General features: G+C 41.7%; 1 protein-coding gene across 4 annotated transcripts; it reads right to left on the bottom strand.

Annotated features, from left to right (window-relative positions):
- Positions 1 to 277: 277 nt before the first annotated feature.
- LOC119657576 lies at positions 278 to 9,630 on the bottom strand. 4 transcript variants are annotated; one of them, XR_005250146.1, is made up of 3 exons: positions 9,549 to 9,630; positions 9,220 to 9,401; positions 278 to 861 (listed from the first exon to the last, which is right to left on the bottom strand). XR_005250146.1 is itself a non-coding variant. In XM_038064541.1 (2 exons), the coding sequence occupies exon 2, from the start codon at positions 819 to 821 to the stop codon at positions 471 to 473; it is 351 nt and encodes a 116-aa protein (XP_037920469.1). In that variant the 5' UTR covers positions 822 to 839; positions 9,426 to 9,616; the 3' UTR covers positions 278 to 470. The 4 variants fall into 4 exon arrangements, 2 of the variants coding, with proteins under 2 accessions (XP_037920469.1, XP_037920470.1); XR_005250145.1 differs by having other exon boundaries at positions 278 to 839; positions 9,172 to 9,401; XM_038064541.1 differs by lacking the exon at positions 9,220 to 9,401 and having other exon boundaries at positions 278 to 839; positions 9,426 to 9,616.
- Positions 9,631 to 21,301: the final 11,671 nt, after the last annotated feature.

Raw genomic sequence — 21,301 nt, forward strand, 5'->3', positions numbered from 1 at the left:
AAATGGTGTGAAGACAAAGCATGGTATTGTCTCGGTGTTTTTCGCTGGAAGCTCTGGTGAAATTTGCGGATACAATTGGATTATACCGCAAGGTTCTGCTTCAGTCCTTCCCTTCTAAACTTTTCAACATTTTTGATAAGTCGAAACTCGCGTTCTGCGCATGCCTCTATTATCCGCTTCAAAATATTAATTGTTGAAGTAAGCAAGGGTGGATCAATATAATATAATAAAATAAACTTAACAAGTAAAACGCAAATTTTTTTTGTGTTATCGTTTATTGAAGTCCTTGATTGGGAGTGTAACTTTTATACATATTTATATACATTGGAATTGTATTAATTTCATACAGTAGATATTATCAATTTGTGTGTATACCAAAACTTTTTTTCTAACCGTACAGTATAGTTCGCCGCTCGTATAATCTAATCAATTAAATAATCCATAATTTTCGTATTCTTTCAGTAAAATTTTTATGCTCTCTGGCGGAATCGTTCTGATGAGCAACAGATGTCGGCGATCTTTTCTGCTTTATTTTCATCCCTCATTGCTTCAACAGAATTTTCAGCTGAGTCTTTCTTATTCAATGAAATTATAGGTAAGACCAAGACTGCACCGAAAAGTCCAAACATGGCTCTCATTTTAACTTCATTTTTGACATCTTGAACTGTAGAGATGTTCTTATAAGAACCTTGTTCGAGTGCTGCTTGAAGGGCAGGGTAGTAAAAGTCTTCAATCAGCTGATCACTACCTTGGCGCAGGACGTCTATTTCTGCGTTGACAGTAAAAAAGTAGATAATGTCAAGTCCTATACTCCCTCGCATGCTTCCTTGGAAATCAATCTAAAAGTAAATCAATGGAAATCTATTTGTTAGTTTAGAATATTTCTATAAACATAAATAAGGTATGATTCCTCCGCGAACTCTTCCCTTGCACCATCCAAAGGAACACTTTTGACAATGAAATTCCCTACTTTACTTCCTGATCCCTTTTCACTATAAATGGCTTGCACACGGTAAATATGGCTCAAATAATTTTCACCGGGATTACTTCCCATTGAGAAATTCAGACTAGTTAATTCGAAATTGTTAGATCCAATTTTATTGGCTACAACATTTTTGAAAAACTGTTCATTGAGGTAGTCAGGAATGTCGTTGTTGTTCTTTTGGATGATCATAATGGAAGTGGGATGTATGTAGACCTGGAAAGGAATTTATTTATCATTTAAGTTAACAGATATTAAAGTTTTATATTAACATCTATTTACTGTACATATGTTGACACACGGATTTTGTCCCGAGGCGGTTCTATTCATTGACACGGAATTAACTTCCACGAATGCATGTTCCTAATGTATATACAATACGCATATTTTTTCTCAATATAGGCGAATAGGGTGTCAAATGAATGCATCTAATTGATACTTTCTGAATACTTCTGAGGTTGGTTGGTTATATCGAAGAAATACAGACACAAGATGAGATAGGATTCCCTCTTAGAAACTTTTTGTCAAATAAAGTTGATAACAACGTATTATTTGAAAATTTACTAGATTTTATCCTAGAAGCACAACACTTTGCAAACAATACGAGCCATCTTATGGGCTAGCTGTTATGTATTGAACAACAGTTGTTAGGTCGATAGAAAAAAAAAGCCTCCATTCGATCACCGAAGTCAGATATTGTTGTCAGTAATTTCCTTTTAGGGGTATTGTAGGTGAATGCGTTTACGGACAGAGTAAAAGCCGTCGGCCAACCAACTAAATACCTTCCTGTCATCAGAGGAACTAGCCTGGAACCATTTGGCACATTACTTCGGGCTACGCCCCCCGCTCTTCCGGCCTAGGGAGCCTTCAAGTCAAGGAATTCCTTTTACCAGTGGAAGAGGAGTGGAAAAAGGGAGTTGTTGGTTCAGGGAACCTCTTGCCGTCCGGTCTCTCTGCTGATCGAACTCAATCTTCTTCACAACAAGAAGAGCCCGAGCATAATGCTCAAGAAAGCTCCCCTGTGTCTGTATAAAGCTGCTGACGAACGCCATCCCACTTTTCACAAGAGAAAAAAGTGTGTTTGGCTTCGTCCACCACTCCATTGCGAAACACACGACCAGCAGATCGTGCCTTCACAATCTTGTGCACGTAAGACTGAAAAACTTCATTTTCACTTACGAGTAAGGAAGTAATTAATCTCATCATGCGTTCGGCCCAGCCACAGGTCTAAATTGTCGATGAGCCGGGCAATCCATCTGCCTCTGGGCTCATTTTGCCAAGAGAGCCGCTCTTCGGTAAAAGTGTCGCGACGTTCATCACGGACAACCACCTCTCTTAAATTTTCGCCCTTGCGCTGTTGATACGTTACGTTCCTTAGGAAGAAGGGCAACGGGGTCACTTCCGCGAATACCAGCCGATTTTGGGGCACTTGAGCAAAGCGCTTAAGATACACCTCCTTGTCAAGGGTATCAGCTCATACCTGCGCACTTTCGAGCAGAACGAGCTGTATTGTTCCCATAAGAAGACATCAGAGATAAGGCCCCCAACATTTGCCATTAGCTGCAGCCCTATCCGCTGGTTGTTAAAGTTGCTCGAAGGAGCTCATTTTCAAGTCGAGCATTAAAGTAAGGTATTTAATATTTGGGTTTTGTTTCCATAATCAATTCGCGATTGATATGGAACGCTGGATCGGAATTCTCTTTGTGGTCAAGATGACTACTTCGGTTGTTTCCAGCGCAAGGTTGAAGCCATGAGCGATCGTTCGTCCGCTTACTCGTAGCATCAATATACCAAATCAGCTTTGCGCCTATTCAACAGTGCATTCGGCAACAAGTGCCGCAACGTCGTCTGAATAGCCGACCAGACGCGACTCTTCTGACACGTCTTGTCTTAGCAGACTGTTGTAGGAAGCGTTCCAGAGATCCGGCTCTAGGATGGATGCCTGCGCTACTCCCAACGGGATCTCCATACTAATCCAGCCCTCTGGCGTTTTATAGAACAGGGAGCGGTTTTTCAGATAAACATTTTCGAGCACTTCCCCGAACATGTCAGGCAGCGGTCGGTCTGCAGACTGCAGCTCGGGGTCTCATTTTCCTTTCCTGATTAGCGCGAGTTTCGCCTTCTTCAGCGACAAGGAAAAATACCCTATTTTACGCAAGCATTGAACACGCCGAGCACCAAGGCTGGTCGTTGGTGAAACATCGCTTTGTAGATTTCCGTCGAGATACCATCAGACCCTAGCGCCTTCTTGTTTTTCATGGTGGAAACTGCTTTATCGAGCTCTTTTATTCTGAAAAGTTGACGGTCTTTGACGCTTTCTGCACTGTTGACATTAACCGGTACGGGACGTCTGCAGTCTATCTGGTCGGAACTTAGTATGCGTGGTTTCCATAGAGCCCCGATTTTCCGGGTGACAAGTGTATGGCTAAGTCCCCACTAGGCCTCATTTACCTCGTTAACTAGGCTCTGCCAGCAACGAGCCTTGATTTTATTTCTCGCACTGCAGAGTGAACCCTTTGCTGATCTATATTCTGCTTTTGACGCACCCCTGTTCGTGGGTGTGTAAAAGTTGTTCCACAAGTTGGTAATTTCTGCCATTCACCTGTCCAGTCCGGAGCATGGAAGCTCCAAACACTATCATTATCAAGTTCGACACTGAATTTGCAATGGTATCAGCTGTAACGTTGCCACCCCCGAAGCGCCCTCCAGAGTGACTCTGCCTGTTCCAAAAGCTTGAACACGAATTTCTCGATGTTCACCCTCGCGACGTCCCACACACAGGAGAAGCATGCTGGCAATAACTGTCAACCAATTCGAATGCGATGTACTGTTAATTACTTGTGAGAAGTGTTGTAGTCTGACTCGCCAGCCGTCCACTGACGGTGTCAGAGATCCCGACGATGTTTCCTTCGCAGTCTGGGCGTCGGAACGGCGTGGATCCAGTTCGCAGCGCCATTTCCAGGATCAGTTTTCCTCTGGAGTCCTGGTGAGGAATGCTCCATTCAAGGGTCATAGCATGAAAGTCACTCCTACGAAGATTCGCGCTCCAGAGCATCAAGCCAAAATTTCGTTAACGTCTCATGCGGCGCCAGGTAAATGCTAAAAAACGTTATATCTAAACATCGAATCCACACAAGGCAATTCCCTTGACCTTAGGCAAGAACACGAAGTCGATCGCTGTCTCGAACCCAGATGGCAGCGGTACCCGATAAGTCGAGATCCCATGAAACCTGGTCCCTGTTCCGGTATTGTTCGCTAATTAGCACGTGATCAGCTTTTACCTCAGCGAAATACGCTAGCAACTCATGAGTGGTTGCACTCTGGTGTATGTTACATTGTAAGATGCGTATTATGCCAGTCGCATCCCAGCCTTTTATAGTTTCGTCATAAAGATTGGGAACAGTGTGTGCAACGCTTTGACCAGACTTATCCAGGTCTTCTTTTGGTGACCCAACTGATCGCATCTGCGGCATGGCCTCCAGTATTCACAGAAATGATACCTATCCGGGCATTGGGTACCTCATTCACAACATTCACGCTTTATTGCCTCATCCACTTCGACCTTTTCTGTAAGGCAGTCAAGATCTCCGATTTCTAGAGAGCCAATAGGCTCTAGACCAGAAAGGGGGGCCCCCAGTAGTCCCTGCACCGCTTTGCTTCGGGCCTAGTTTGACGAGGACTCCACCGACTTGTCAGTATAGTCCTTTTGTCCTTTTTTGTGTACTGGAAACTATTTGGATAAACTTTCCTTCAGGCGCATCTTCCTCTCGCCGTTTTATCCCTAGTTTGTTTTGCAGTGGGTTATCAGCGATCCGTTTAGCGATTACAGTGTTCACAACGGAAAGCACGGCAGATTCTGATTTCCTCGCCTCTTTCGCTGATGTCCACGTTTGCCTGTTGAAGGAGATGCGGTTCAGTAGTCCGTCCAGCTTCATCAGGCCATTTTTAACGCCTTCGCTAACGTTCTTCTGGAGGAGCGTTGCTGACCGCCTAGGTCAAACGACTGTAGCGCATTTCATGATAAGCCTTCTTTCTTCGGTTCTAGCACTTCCACCAATTTCATGTCTGAATCCACTTACTCAGGACTAGCGATTTTTTCTGGGATTTTCCCGAATAAGGACTAGCTGGGTGCAATGTGGTCTAACACTGATAACACTGGTTTAATGCGCACTACCCGACCAGGGTTCCAAATGAGTTGGCTGTTGATACAAATCGAAACTACCACCTCGGCAGAGCTAGGTTCACAACTTTTCATCGACGTCTACAGAAAGCTGTCGACGGTTCCGAGGACTCAATTTGTCCCGACATGTACCGGTCACTCCCAATTTGCTTTTCACCGAGAGGATTCCTCAAGGCTATTACCTTGGACGTAAGGGTCAGAAATACTTACTCGGGCACCTCGAAAACATCACACTCCGTATGATGAGCGATCCGGTAAAGATCGCTCACGACGGGGTTGTTGAATTAATTCTTAGACCGGTGAGCACTTAGGATCAGTCAGATATTAACGCAAATATACTGCCAAAATGTACTGGCGTTTAAAGGATGTCTCGGAAAATAATACAGGATTGAAAAAAACAAAAAAGGACTAACGAGGTCATCCAGGGTAGAGACCCTGGGAGCAGCGTGACCGAAAGTGACAACAGCTGGAAAAACGCTTCTTTATATAATCGCAAAAACACCACAAGGCTGCGAATTATATTGAAGTTAAACCACCATTAGTTTGAGTCTAAACTAGACTAAAGCTAGGTAATTGTTTAGGATATAGGGATCGTGGCGGGGTAATGTGGCTGCCGGTGCGAGAACGATAGCTTCGTGCAGTGTTTTTGCTCCGGAAAGAAGCCTAGAGAAAATCAATGAAGCTGAGCAGGTAGCTTTCATTAAGTGATAGAGTCCTCGTTGAATTAAGTCTGAAGATCAAAGGGCTACTGAGAGAGAAAGCTCTGGTTTCTAGTTTTGAGATAAAAAAGACAGACTCAAAGACGTTATCGACTGTGAATACCAATGCACGATTGGCTATCACCTCTACAAAACTCATTGACACCGGGAAAATCCGAACTGTTTTTTAAATTCTGGACGCCACTAGACTGCAGGTTCTTGCTAAAGGCTAAGGAGATGTCGTTTTTCAACGTTTGTCTAACCTCCAATGAGAAGATACTGGACTGGCCGAAGCTTTGATCCCTTGGAGGAGGCAGTTTGGAACACGAAAGGCAACTTAAATGCCAGGGCGATTGAGTGGGGCATGCCTCATCCAGATTCCAGAGGAAAGCGAATCCTGAATCATGGTTTTAAACACGGCATCGATCAACCTTCCGGTGCCCAGATTACGGGAGAGACATGCCCAACATATCCCTTGGGCGGGAGTCACTGGTACTGTCGCTGGAGGTGAGGCGAGCTCTGGAAGGTTGGAAGGTAAGTGACATTGTGTTCGAATTGGTTGGCATTGCTTTTCGTCGTGAATCAGCTTGGCCTCCTTCCTGGTCGTGGAAGGTGGACATCCCGTACCGGTTGATGACAACATGGTGGAAGCCGCCGAAGACCCAATTTCCGCTATGAAACAGCTTGAAGAGGAAGTTCTTTCAATGAAAAATAAAGAAGCACCGGGTACCATCAGGACCCGGGGGGGGGGGGGGGACCCCAGGCAGAGGTATATAGGCTCGTGTTTCACCATCAGCCAAATATACTGCTCACGGCGTTCAACTTGAAGGAAAGAATTATTCCTTGCCGCCAGAAGGTGGCGAGACTTTTGCTGATTAGCAGGACGTGCTACTGGGGACAACAATCTATGATGCTCTGCTTATTTCCCTTATGGTGTAGACGAAGTTCCCAATGGACCATTCATCAAAGCTAGCCAATATGTCAGCGTTAAAGGCATGGGAATTGCAGTAGGCAATAATAGTAGGATGTGAAGTTAACGCCCATCATATATGCGAGGGAAGTTCCAGCATCAACGCGAGAGGATCGAGACTACTGGAATATCGAACGGAACCGAATTGCAGATTCTCAATTCGGGTAATGAACTCACTTTCTTTAACGTGGTCAGACAAGCGGTGATCGACATCACGGTGGCATTCGCTGACAGTGCGACTCTCGTCAAAGAGTGAAGAGTCTCTAACGATATCACACTATTGGATCACAGGCGCATTGATTTCGTAATGGACATAGATCCACTTCCAACCACTCCATTTCAGAATGCACGTAAAGGTTGGACAACGCGCGGTGGGTAGTACGCCGACCGCAGCACTCGAAGCTATCCTAAATCTACCCCCCCAGCTAACAACGCAATGCGTCCATCTGTAAATTCCTTGGCAAACATCAGGTGGTTCTGATGGTCGCTAATCATATTCGTCTTTGAAATAGACATACTTCGTCGTAATCACCAAAAGAGAAGAATAGTTGATAAATTGTCACGAGACTTTCGGGATTACAGACTTGATAATCTTTATCGAAGGGTTAGTCTTGCAAGACAGATCGGACGCAAGTGTGTTCTCGGGAAATCCGATTATGTTTCAGGCGGAGACATATCCACCCTATTGGTACAGAAGAATGTTTGCCACAATGGTGGAGGTGGCGCACCATTCGAATCTGTTCCGAAAGTTGGATAGCATCATCAGCGCGAAACAGCAAAGTTGGTGTGGAGTTGTCATTGAGTGCTATTGAAACTTGGTAACTTGAACGAAATATTCCTGATGTGGGTACCACGGCACTCAAGCATTGCTGCTAAACAGAAAACTGACAGAATGGCTTGCCAACGAAATTGAAAGGATTCACGCCCCCGAATGGAGAAATTTGACCTTTCCCCGGAAGGCGAAAGTGTTTGTGAAGGAACCCGGCCGCTAGAGCCGCATTTTTCTCGTCCCTTAAGAAGTGGGGCATGAAAACCCTAGTATGGATTTTATCGCCTAGTAGGGCTCCTTAAACTTCCACATGGAAAAAATCGAAGTGGTTGTCTCGGTTATATGCAGCCAACGTGAGGAGGAGGAAGAGACGACCTTGCACTTCGTATGAAGCTCCCCCCAATGCTAATACGATCTGTACGCTCTTTCAACTTTGACCTACAAACTTTTCATTACCATACAGTAGATTCTACGCTTTCCCTCATAGCAGTTCAGCAGGTAACAATGCTGATTTGCTTTTTAAAAATTAATCTGTAAATATTTGACAGAATATTCGCATGCAATGCCATCGAAAGTGAAACAAAATACACTGTGTTGCCAGAAACTCAAGGCTAAAATTTACGTTTACAGTAAAATGTACATACTTCGTGATGATATTTGAATGCAAATAAGTTAGCCAGTGAAACTTGGATTCTCTATCAAAGAAGAATTCAGTATTTATTGGGCGTACACGTAATCTAACTCTCCGTCTACAAGAATTGATGACGTTTTGATCTGCGTGAAAGTCATGCCGGAAGTTTCGTTTTGACTTTTGCCTCGAATCTACATCGACAAGAAATAAGTGTTTCCAAAAGTATCAAAATTCACAAAATTCACGTTGGGGGAAAATTGATAACTACAAAGTGAAGAGCCGGAGTAACTATCATCAAAACGCTACTCTCGTGTAGACATATGCACATATGTGATAAGATAAGTATGAACGACTTGCAAAGTGGATGAAACTGGTTAGAAATGATTGTGCACTTTTCTATTTGAAATTAAGCCGAAATAGGTTTGGTCGCTTCCTGACAACTGCCAAATGAGCTTTTTATTTACATACTTGGAAAAACAGTTGATAAGGTGATAAAGGTAAGTTATCTGAAAGATCTGTCTGCGTATTAAGGGGAGGAACCACATTAGAAGATCAATTTTCACCCAAATTTTCGGACTTTTTTGGAAAAACTTAATTGAAATACAATCAAATTTGGGCATTATATTAGTCATATTCTGAATAACTTTCAAGATTTTTTTTGAAAAATCCAAGCCAAAAAGCAAAAAAGTTAAACGACGTGATTCCCCTGATGGTCGTAAGTAGAGTTTTCGAACTGAGGGATTTGAAGCCAAAAAGCTTGTAATTTTACATTATAAACTTATCTTCTAAGAATGTGAACCTTAATGTGGCTAAAAAAAATAAAAATAAAAAATGTTGCAACTGCTGAAAAAAAATTATAAATAATGCAGAAAAAGACACCCTTAAAAATATGATATTTCCCCCAATGTTCATATTCTTGGTAATTTTATGAAGAATCATACCTCCAAATTTCATAAAAGAGGTAAAAAAGGTAAAAGTGAGACATTCACATGCTTGTAGTCTCATGATTCAGTTACGATTCAAGATGTTCCTAGAAACTCCCACGCTGCTTGTACTTTGAAAGGAAACTGTAAGGCGTCCACAATCATACAACCAAACCGAGTAAAGTGCTAAGCCTCTAAAAGCGCCCCTGTAATCGTCCTCTTGAATAGCTATCACACAGAATAAACGCCTGAAAATGTAGAATATAACTCACGTTTATTTGACTTGCTTCTTTTCAAACTTTTATAAATACGTTTTATAATTTAAACGTAAGTTTCAAAAACTCGTAACGCAAATTGGAATACACTCGCTTTTCAAAGAAATTTTATATTACAACCTTTTATTATAACGAGGAAAAACACACGTCTGACCGCGGTAAAAGCTGGAGGCAGAAGAAGGCAATTGTTTTTTCTTCCGTCACTCTGCCGCCAACTCACAGCACTTTTTGACCGTGTGCCCTCCACACCTGTGGCGAGTTCTAAAATGTATGGAGAGCGCCGGTGGCGTCATCTAACCGCTCGCGTTCGCAACATTCGAAATAAATTTCGAATACCGCGAATCCTGCTGCGCCACATGTTTGCTGTCGTTGAGAGCCCACTTTATATGAGGACTGCAATTAATTCACTAACTTTGTTAATAATAATTGAATCCCTTTCAAACTTTGGTTTGTTTGTTAATAAAAAATCGAAAAGCAACAAAAGGGCAAACACCTCTTATCTCTGAGTTGTCACCTTGCCCCCATTTCAGTACCAACAATTCGCGAAGCCAGTTTAATCTTTGTGATCTCACAAAGCTAATCCTCAGCATGTCAAATCGTTTGAATCTTTGATAATCTTAGTCGGTGTGTATATAAAATTGCTAATTATCTTTTTCTTCTTCGAAGGCTAACTTCGTCCGGTTCAGAAACAGGGTTAGCTAGTAATTAGTAATTCTCCAATATTTTACAGGAAACGGGAACAATTTCATCTTATATACGGATAGGTATAGTGTATTTCAGATTATTGGCTATGTGGTTCTGATATTTTCTGATGTTTTAGAATTCAGTAGAATTGATCACGAGGAAAACAAATTTGACGCTATAACTTTGCTAATAGTAGTAGAATTCATATAAAACTTGAAGGTACTATGTGTTTTCTTATGATGAATTCATACAGTTGAGTAAAAGCAAAACAAAAAATTAAAATAAAAACCTCATGCGGCTTCTATTAAAATACTACAATCTCCAAAAATTACTGACCAAGACAAACCAAGCTAATTCCCAGATATCAAATTCCTTTCAGTGATTGGTAATGTATTGGAATGATTTGTGGTGTAGGGTTCTAGTATCTGTGTCCCCAATTGGTAATTGAGTATTGTCTCATGGAAGAACTAATTTGATTTACTATAATTTTGAAACCTGTCAGTATAATGCGACATATTATCAGCTAAATTACAGCAAAATTGTGTGCAAATACAATAATCTACAGTAATCATATATAAGGAGGGTTTTCAAGTAACTTTGTAAAATGTAGTTACATATATGCAAGCATTAACTTTATTTAAGCAGATACCGAAATTGCATGTATTTTTAGGCTTACATTTTGTGTAGGTCCACTCTGTGAATTTTTTAAGAATTTTGGATGGAATGAGAAACATTCATTTTTGGAGCATATGTTTTGATCAGCAATAAGATCATTTTCAAAAAGTACTAATTCAGCTCGTTTATTTGATAACGCGTATGGCCATATTCTTTAAAAAGAAATTGCCACCTCCCCTTTCGCATAGAACCCCGGGGGGAGTGCTTAAAGCTATATATTGCGTTACAAATTTACATAAGTATATAAAGTGACTACCTCCTGGACGCTCGAAACAGAGTCTGTACACGATAATCGCTCGGTTCTACATTCATAGAATCTAAAGGAACACGATCTATCCAAAAAAAATAGATTTTGAAAATCTCTTAAGGGGGTCATCCCGTGTGTCGGGTTGGAGAAATCGATTTTTTTTTTTTTGCATGAATTGTATCTATATAGAGTGGAGAATATGTGGGCAAAGGGATTTTCCGATATTCCGAGTCCTTCAGAAATTACAGTGTTAAAAAGGTAAGGAGTTTGCAGCCGCGGCTAGAGCACTCGATGAGAAAGAGCATCGAATCTTTTTTTACCTGTTAGTCTTTAACCTGAGCCTTATAAATTCGAACACAGGTATAAATATAAAAAGATGGAAAACCAATCAATTGTCTAAACTTATTTGCTGTTTGGAATAAAAAGGATAATCCAGTCTAGACTGAGCACCGAAAAGCTTTTAAGCTATACTGAGTTATATTTTGTTGTAAGTATTGTGCTGTTTGTGTGTTCAGTGATTTTTTTAAATGGATCATACGAAGGGAGATCGCTTTAACGTTCAACGTCATGCTCGCACTAAAAAACGAGTATTTCATAGGAATCAACACTTATCAGAGAAGAAAAAGGACTTCGCATCAACATCAGCAAAGAAACTTTTAGCAAGTATGAACATGGATGTTCCAATTCCAATTCCAAAGTTTTGTATATTGTATATTGGATTTTGCTGGAGTTTTCTCCGGTAATTCTGCAAATTTCTGCAAATAATAAAATATACGTAGTAGTATTTAAAAAGAATGCGTAGGACACGTCGAGAAGAGAATGGGAGCGCGGCTTAGAAATGCAAAGAAGAATCACAAAGGCATTGGTGGAAAAGGGGCTGGAAAACTTACTGATAAGGTTATTAACGACCTCACTACATTTTTTGGGCTAGCTATTCGTTGACACGCAAATTCGATAGAAGGAATAAAGGAAGAAATTGGGGCACTTTCTTTCATAAATGTTCTACAGATGAAAATCCTTAGCATCAAAATTGTCCAGCAAGTGAGGACAGTTGGTGCAAATGAAGCAAAGCGGAAGCTAAAGGAGAACTGGATAAGGCACCTTTGACTGAAGAAGTTCAAACAGTCATCAAATCAATCTACGAAGATTTGTCACGAGATGATCTGTTGAACAGCTGTTGAGGAGCAGAGACCCAGAATAACAATGAGTCGTTAAATGCATTAATCTGGACTTTCGCTCCTAAACACCTTCATTCTGAGGCCAAGGTCGTAGATATGGCAACTTTTCTGGCTGTAATTATTTTTAATGAAGGATTCAATGGCATTCTCAAAATCCTAGTGACAATGGGATATCAAGTTGGACACATATGTCAGGTTTTTGTCGACCGCTGTAATGAAGCGCGAATTAGGCGGTCCGAACGACGATCGACTGACCTCGCTAAAAGAGCCAGAATTGAAATCAGAGAGCAACAATCGGCCTTATAAGACTTTTTTGAAGAAACGGAGGGTGCTCTCTATGGACCAGGTATAGCAGATTAATAGTGAGTTAAAATTTTACTGTTGATAATCACATTTAAATTTTCAAATGCGTTTTTCTCGAAACTGCATCTTGAAAATCGGCTGCCACCATAGCTCAAAATCTATCCAACCAAATTCTTTGAAATTTTCACGACTTCTTCAATACATATTTCTACGGTCCGCAAACTAGGATAATTGCGATCGGACGGGTAGTTTTTTTTTTATTCATAAAAAAAGCCGTAAAAAAACACCAAAATTCAAAAAATCAACTTTAAAAGCCCACCAAAAATTTACCTTTTAATATTTTCTAATTATCCTAGTTTGCGGACCGTGGAATATTGTCCACATTAAAATGCCGTTTAGTTTTTTTTCCCCAGATGAACACAGCGCCCTCCAGCGTGGCAGCAGAAAAACACCTTTTTTTGGAGATGGGTACATAAATTGACACGTATTCCAAAAACTAGCTACAGTATCAAGCCGAAAAATTTATCACATATACTAGAGATATAAATAAACATATGGTGAAAAAATCATGTTTCTATCTTTATCCAGTCCTTCAAAATAATTTTTCAAAAAAAGGAAAAAAAAACGGCCTTCACACGGGATGACCCCCTTAATGTGGTTTCCCCCCTTAAGCTACCCACCATAAATGTATACTTGGCAACAGATAGAATTTCAAAATGAACAATATGTACAGAGTGTACCAGGCACATCGCTTAAAGATAATAATAAATGAACACCTGATCTGTTATTTACTGCCAAAATATTAACATATTTGTTTAAGAAGCTTGGTCCATAATTTGTTCATATAATAAGCATTTATTCATGTCATGAGGAAATAACGTAAAATTACCTTATATTGAACGTCCCATTACAGGCTACATTCCGTTTCATTTTGTCCGCTATCTGAGTATCAGATCTAAAACTCAATGTTTATGTATAGAGTTAAAAAAGCCCACGGGCCCTCTGCCCACCCAACCGGACCGAAGGGCGACCAACCTAAGGATGGACTGAAGGCAACATCCAAAGGTCCGCATCACAGCGATGATGCGCTTTAACGCAAAGTGTATGCGACCATGCGAAAATGCATTGCTACATCTCGATTGTCGCAAACAGTTCAAGCAATGACGCGGTGGCTCTACACTACAGAGACATGGATCTTGAATCGAAGACAGTGCGGATCAAGACTGAAACCCACTAGGTCAGATTGTTACCGGACAGGACTCTTCGGACTATAGCACAGATTGCAAGGATAACCGCCATTGATAGTCCAACCCTAATATCGAGATATATACCTGGCGTACCAGGTTTATCCTCACCTGAGTTGCAAACGCAGAGCTGCATATGACCAGGCGCGTGTCATGGGTTGGGGATAACGACATGACCCACCGGGTCAGCTACGAATATCGTAAGTTAATCTTGTAAATAAGTAGCCGCGGACAAGCAGAACGGTTCCCTTTGTGTTCGTCCTCCCTTACCGATCCTTCCCGTTCAGGGGGAATAAATCTCCTTAACAAATCCGTAATCCGGGGTGAAGGGATCGACGCGTCTATCGGATAAATTGCAGTGACGTTACACTGTATTTCAGCGGCTCCGCTCCAAATACCTTCCCTACCTTTGCAGGTAACCATGGGATATTGCAACATTGGGGCTCTGTTGCAGGGTTAACTGCCTCCCCAATACTCGTGGCAACAAAATTGGGGAAAATATTTCAAATTTTTTTGATGAGGCCCCAGGGACACGAAGACAGTACCCAAGACGGTTAAGGGTCGTTCAACAACACCAGAGCGATTCTTCGCCCTTGGATGTTTTGGCAGGGCCAGGGGCCAGGGACGGAAGACCTAGGCGTCGTATGGTTTGAACGAACCAACTTAACGAATTTATCGTCCGCGTCTATTACCGTGTCACGGATTTGGGGCGGAATTCATCAGGGTACAGGGACTGAACAAACGAGTAACACGAATACTCCACTTATAAGGCACTCCATGAACCCAGTAATCAGGAGAAGCTTAGTGACTGGGGATGTCGATCCAATTTATAATGAGGCTTTGACCGCATTCCAGGTCGCATTCACAGAGTATGCTAAGATTCTCCCAGACGCTAGTCGAACGATCCCAAAACTGAAGTTTACTTCGGCAATTACTAACATCATTGCTGCCGTTGACAGAATTTTGGCTGATCGTTTGGCTAGCGAGATTACTGCTACAGAGGTTCACAGCCTGATCTACGTTGCAGCTGCCGCCGTTATTCGTCTCCATAATCAACATCTTAGAGCGAATAACAGAGGTATGCGCAGAAGGATTTTACTGTACTGGGTGTTTTGACTCAACAAAAGAGTCGAAAAGTTGAGAAAGGAGATTGGTCATGTCACGCAAGCACTCCTTGGAAATCCATCACCAAAAGTGCACAGATGAGTTGCGAACATCATTGGAAACTACCATCTGTCCAATGATATGCCAATCGAAGAAAACCTCTAGGTGGTGGGACATAAACTTGCGGTATGCTCCAATCGCATCCGTAGGTATCAAGAAAGCTTTCAGCGAAGGACAGACAACACCTTGTTCTTCCAAAACCAACGCGGATTCTACAAAAATCTCACCAACTCAAATAGGGAAAGTAACCTCGATCTGGATCAGGCAGAAAACTTCTGGAGAAGTGTTTGTAGCGAATCCAGCCGTTGCAATTTAGAAGCAGCGTGGCTCCCACACCTTATGCGTTCATGCGAGGCCCTCGCCGAAATACATGACAAGGCAGGAAATTGAAAGCGCCAGGAGTTGACAAGATTCACAACCTCTGACTGAAGCGATTCAAGAGCACTCACAGGATATTGGCAAATCAATTTAATCAGATGATTGCCGATCCTGATTTAGTTCCACCATTTTTCACCAAGGGGATAACTTTCCTCATCCCCAAGGAACAGGGTGCCTCTTGCCCTTCAAAATGTCGACCAATTACTTGTCTTCCTACCATCTACAAGGTCTTCACTTCAGTTCTGTGCAGTGTGATCTCAAAACATCTTGATGTTCATAAATTGATAGCTGAGGAGCAAAAAGATGCGCAAAAGACTCCCGAGGCTGCAAAGAACAGCTTATAATCGATATGGTCGCTGTAAAGCAGGTTGTCCATCAGAAACGAAGTATCTCGACAGCCTACATCGATTATAAATCAGCCTTTTACTCCATATCACATTCGTGGTTACTACAAGTGTTACGCTTGTATAAAATCAGCCCGAATGTCGTTCTTCTTCTGAGAACAGTAATAAAGAATTGGAGCACGAAGCTATCGGTATTCTCACAAACATCAGGAGAGATACCAATCAGGCGTGGCATTTTCAAAGGCGACTCTCTAAGCCCACTGTGGTTTTGTTTGGCTTTGAATCCGCTATCCCATCTTTTGCATGAAAGCAAATATAGGTTAGAAGTCAAGCATGGCATATTGTCGAAATGTACATTAAGTCATTTGATGTACATTGACGACATCAAATTGTATGCCAAAGACGAGAACCAACTTCGCTTCTTGCTGGATATCACCATCCAGTTCAGTAGGGATATCGGCATGCAGCTGGGTTTGGAAAAATGTCGCATAAAAACAATTGTTCGGGGAAAACACACCGACAACGAAGGATACAGCCAAAATCACATCCGAATTGAGGGTATGGATTCAGACGACGTCTACAAATACCTCGGCACATTGCAAGCAACAACACCTGCTGTGGCAATAATCAAATCTAAGTTGCTGGTTGAATTTGAACGGCGTCTGGATCTTGCCCTTAAAACTAAGCTGTACGGGAAATATAAAATCATGGCAATCAACACCTTCGCCATTTCCGTCCTTCTATACACTTTCGGTGTGATACAGTGGAGTAATACTGATTTAGAATCTGTCAATAGACGGGTAAGGGTAGTTCTCGCAAATAACAACGCGCACAATAGAGCTGCCGAAAAATTGAGGATCACTATCCCACGTCATCAGGGAGGAAGGGGGGTACTTAATTTAAAAACGTTGCACTACAATCAAGTGCATTCTCTTCTAGAATTTTTCTTTGAGAAACAATCCTCTAGCCAAATACACCAGGCTACCGTCATGGCAGATAATAAATTATCTCCTTTGAACTTGAGAAGCAGAGAATGGGATCCCATGTCGAATGTTACTTCAGTCCAACAGAAGATCGACATGTGGAAAGAGAAACCCATTCACGGAGGTCATATAAAAGATTTGTTGTTTGTCAGGCAAACTACTGTGGGATCACACTATTGCCATCGACCACAGTGTTAATCATAACAGACCCGATCTGGTTCTGCTTCTGAAGGAAGAACGAGCGTGCTTTATAATCGATGTAGCCGTACCGTCGGACCGGAACACTGTTGAAAAATAGCACGAAAAAATCCGGAACTACGGCCCCTTGGCAGACGATATGAGGCAGACTTGGAAACTACAAAAGATGGAAGTAGTCCCAGTAGTAATTTCAGCGACGGGATTAGTCCCGCAGGACTTACATAAAGCGCTGAAAACGCTCGATCTTAGGGCTGGACTATACATGGAGATGCAAAAAGCGGTTATCCTTGCAATCTATGCTATAGTCCGAAGAGTCCCACCCGGTAACAATCTGACCTAGTGGGTTTCAGTCATGATCCGCACTGTCTTCGATTCAAGAACCATGTTTCTGTAGTGTAGAACCACTGCGTCATTGGCTGAAGTGTTTGCGGCAATCGGGATGTAGGAATATATTTTCGCATGGTCGCGCACACTTTGCGTTAAATCGCATTATCGCTGTGATGCGAGCCTTTGGATGTTGCCTTCAGTCAATCCTTAGGTGGGTCGCCCCTCGGTCCGGTTGGGCGGGAAGAGGGTCCGTAGGCTTTTTTAACTATATATATAGAAATTAATATATTTATTCCTCCCAGTAAACTCGTAAAGTTATCGGAGAAGGAATATCTTGGATAATCAATCATTGGAGAAGGAATATCTTAAAGAATCTGTTCAATAACCTCTGGAAGCGATTCCAGAATTAATTGGAAAACTTTTGAAGCCAAAAAAAAACAAGTCGGAAAAATAGAAGCTAGACGCTTCTGTTATAGAAGGTAGTATGTTTCCTTATGTGAGGAATGTGATGTTATGCACTCCATGACAGTTCCCTGTGTACATAGTTGAAAATTCAATTGCCCTTTATTTTAACTCACTTCAGTATGATATTGATACAGAGTATATTGGTTTGCAATAAATTTACAAGGAAAAGAGTGGCTACTTTATCAATGCCAGTACGATTTTGATCAAACTTGGGGCTGAAAAAGAAAAAAAAGACTATAGGACAAACTTAATGGCGGTTTCTAGTCAATTTCTCAAAAGCATGGTAGTATTATATACTATTATCAACTAAGTTTGACTAGATACCGATATGGAGAGTATTCCGAGGCTCGGACACCATATACAGGGTGCGGCAGCATAACTTCCTTTTTTCAAAACTCAATAAAAACTGTTGTATGCATCGGAAAATATTTATTTATTTTTTATAATGTAGGTACATGTCTAAAGTTTTTATTTACATTGTTTTGAAGATCAAATTTGTTAGGTGACGTTCCCCATTCTCCATACATTGCGTAAACCGATTTCTGGCGTTTGTCATGACTCTTGTTAGCATAGCAGGTGTTATGTTGGCAATTTCTTCTTGGATGTTGGTCTTCAAATCTTGTAGGGTTCTTGAACGGTTCACATAAACACGGGATTTCAAAAAACCCCATAGAAAAAAATCACAAGGGGACAGATCGGGAGAGCGTGCCGGCGCGTGGCGCGTGGCGGCGCTCTGGAAAGTGTTTCCTCAAAACAGCCATCGATGCTCTTGAAGTGTGTACTGTTGCACCGTCTTGTTAGAGCCAAGTGTCCCCCAAATCCAAACTTTCTAAGCGTGCAAAAAAAATTCTGTAGCATGTTTACATATCGGTCCGAATTCACTGTCACTGTAACCTCATTTTCCTCAAAAAACCAGGGGCCAATAATTCCAGCTGAGAAAATTGCACACCACACTGTGACTTTGGGTAAATGCAGAGGCATTTGATGCAATTGTCGAGGGTTGGTGTCAGGCCAGTAGCGCATGTTTTGTTTGTTAACCGACCCACACAAATGAAAATGGGCTTCATCGCTAAAAAAAAAACAATAGCACCCTCGGGAACGACATCAAGAAGAAGCTCACACGCGTTCATCCGAGAATTGAAGTGACGTTCTGAAAGTTCCTGCACTATCGCCATCTTATAGGGATGAAAATGAAGATCATCACGAAGAATTCTTCTCACAGAACGATCGGATAGTCCAAGGGCAGATGCGTGTTTGCGCGCAGAACGCCGTGGCGATCGCAACATTGACGCTCTCACTGCTACAATGTTCTCAGGTGATCTAAGGGGCCGAGGGACTCCAGTTCTTCCTTTTGTCGCACTTGCAGTTTGTCTGAATGTAGTGACCCATGTAACAATTGATTTGCGGTCTGGGACGGGAGCCAACAGGGCTAAATTAAAGCGATTCCGAAATGCTCACTGTGTTGTAATAACCGAACATCCGCTTGAAAAGTAAACCTCAACGGCAAAGGCACGCTCCTCACTATTCCAACGCATGATGGCGACTGAACCGTATCGGGACGAAACTTTACAGTATGCTCTCTTGAACGAGACCACTAGCGCTCCGCTATGACATCAACTAACTGAGTGGCGCGCATTTTAAAAAAGGAAGTTATGCTGCCGCACCCTGTATAAATAGCTTCTTGGGAAATGTCAAGACTATGATTGCCTTCGAAAAATACTAATCGAGACCACAGTTAATACCTGAAATGACTACGTTGGGTAAACAAAAAGTGTACACCCCCCTTTTGCATGCATGAAGACCCGCCTTAAACTGAACGTAGCAAGATGTGACTTACTCTATGTACGGTCATTCGCAGTTTCAAGCTTCCAACCAAATTTCGTGTCAATTCGTGCAGCCGTTTCTGAGAAAAGTGTGCGTGGCCAACAGTCAGTTTTACAAACAAAACCTTAAAAACCAACCCGGGAAACCAGCAACTAAACACTTCTGGTATGAAAGGTTTTATGCATTGCTTAAGCATTCCTGAAGGGTATTTGCCCCACTTGTATCTAGTTCGTAATGTAGAACACCATCTGATTTTTCCCGGCGTCTTATAACAAAAATGATCTCGAGCAACTTGTCCAAAAATTGAATGATCCCTTCATGCGACACGGATTCAAATTAAATCTGAGTAAAATAGAATTTTTGACGACCGATCCCCATGAAGCAGGCATTGTCAGCGGCAGTGACCTGCCCATTACTGAGCGATTGAAATATCTCGGATCAATGCTATCAACTAATGGAGAACTGCGTTATGAACCGTGCTCCATAGTGCAGTCTTTACTACTGCAAGTATTTTGAGATCTAAATGGAGCATCACAATATTTTCTTTTAGATGTCGGTTTCGGAAAGTACTAACTGAAACTTTCAGATGGTACCCCAAAAGACTATGCTCAGTCAAAATAAAATTACAACCCTTTTTGTATGTATGGGGATCCTCCTTGAACTCAACGTGGAATTATGTTACCCTCCGCATGCAAGTGAATCCCATTGCATGCGGAGAGTAACATAATTTCACGTCCCATCTTTCTGCCAAATTTCGTATCAATAGCAGTAACCGTTTTTGAGATAATAGGTGTGACAGACAGACAGACAGGTTGCCAGTAAACCTATTTTAGTAAGATTTTGTTTTACATAAAACTTTAAAAAGAAAAACATTATTATTATTATAGAAACTTTGAGAAACCAGTCGGGAAAGCGGAAGCTGGACGCTTCAGCTACAAAAGGTTTTTATAAAAAATCACTGCAACGTACTCTACCTATTGTATTATAGTTAAATACATACGCTTCACACTGGGAATCCAACATTATTAACAAATGTGATGAAGTTCACCTAAAACAAATCGTCAACTCAACAAAAAATGTCATACATACGGATATGGACATACGGACAGACGACGAACTGATGGACACACGGACAGACTTTCAGACGGGCGGGTAGACATTAAACCGATTTGAGCAAGGTTTTGTTTCATACAAAACCTTAACAAGTCGGGAAATCGGAAGCTAGACGCTTCAGGTATGAAAGGTTTTGTGTATTTCTTTTATAAAGGGATTTGGGTGTTCATTTGTCCCAATTAGCCTGCAGCACGTAAAATATGCATATATTATGTGAAAATAGCCACTTTCAAGTGATATTGACATTCATAGTCTCGAATTTGCAGAGAAGCGACAGCTTTGACCTAGTATTACTTTGTTAGTAATAGTGCGATTTTCACCAAATTTGGCAGGATCATGCTATATGCTGTAGCCTATATTGTTGCAAAATTTTGTGATTCTATGGTGAACTTAAAGGGGGTTTTCCTGTCAATTACTAAAAATTATAGTAATGTACTATTAGTAACTTTATTTGAACAGGTATCGGTATGGAGGGTATTTCGAAGCCTAGCGAAGCCTAGGCACCATATAGTGACAGCCCCCTGATTTTTTTCAGATTTTTCGGTTGAGTAGTTTATGAGAATGGGTTCGTAAAAAAATGACCATTTTCAACCCCCCGCACCCCCCACCTTTTCAACAAATGTCAAAACTAAGACTGGCTTCGAAAAGTACTAATCGAGACCTTTAATTTGATACCCTACATGACTATATTTGATGAAAAAAAAAATTTTCACCCTCCCTTTGCATGTATGGGGACCCCCCCGTAA

The sequence above is a fragment of the Hermetia illucens genome, chromosome 5, assembly GCF_905115235.1.
Source record: "Hermetia illucens chromosome 5, iHerIll2.2.curated.20191125, whole genome shotgun sequence".
In the NCBI taxonomy this organism is placed as follows: Eukaryota; Metazoa; Arthropoda; class Insecta; order Diptera; family Stratiomyidae; genus Hermetia; species Hermetia illucens.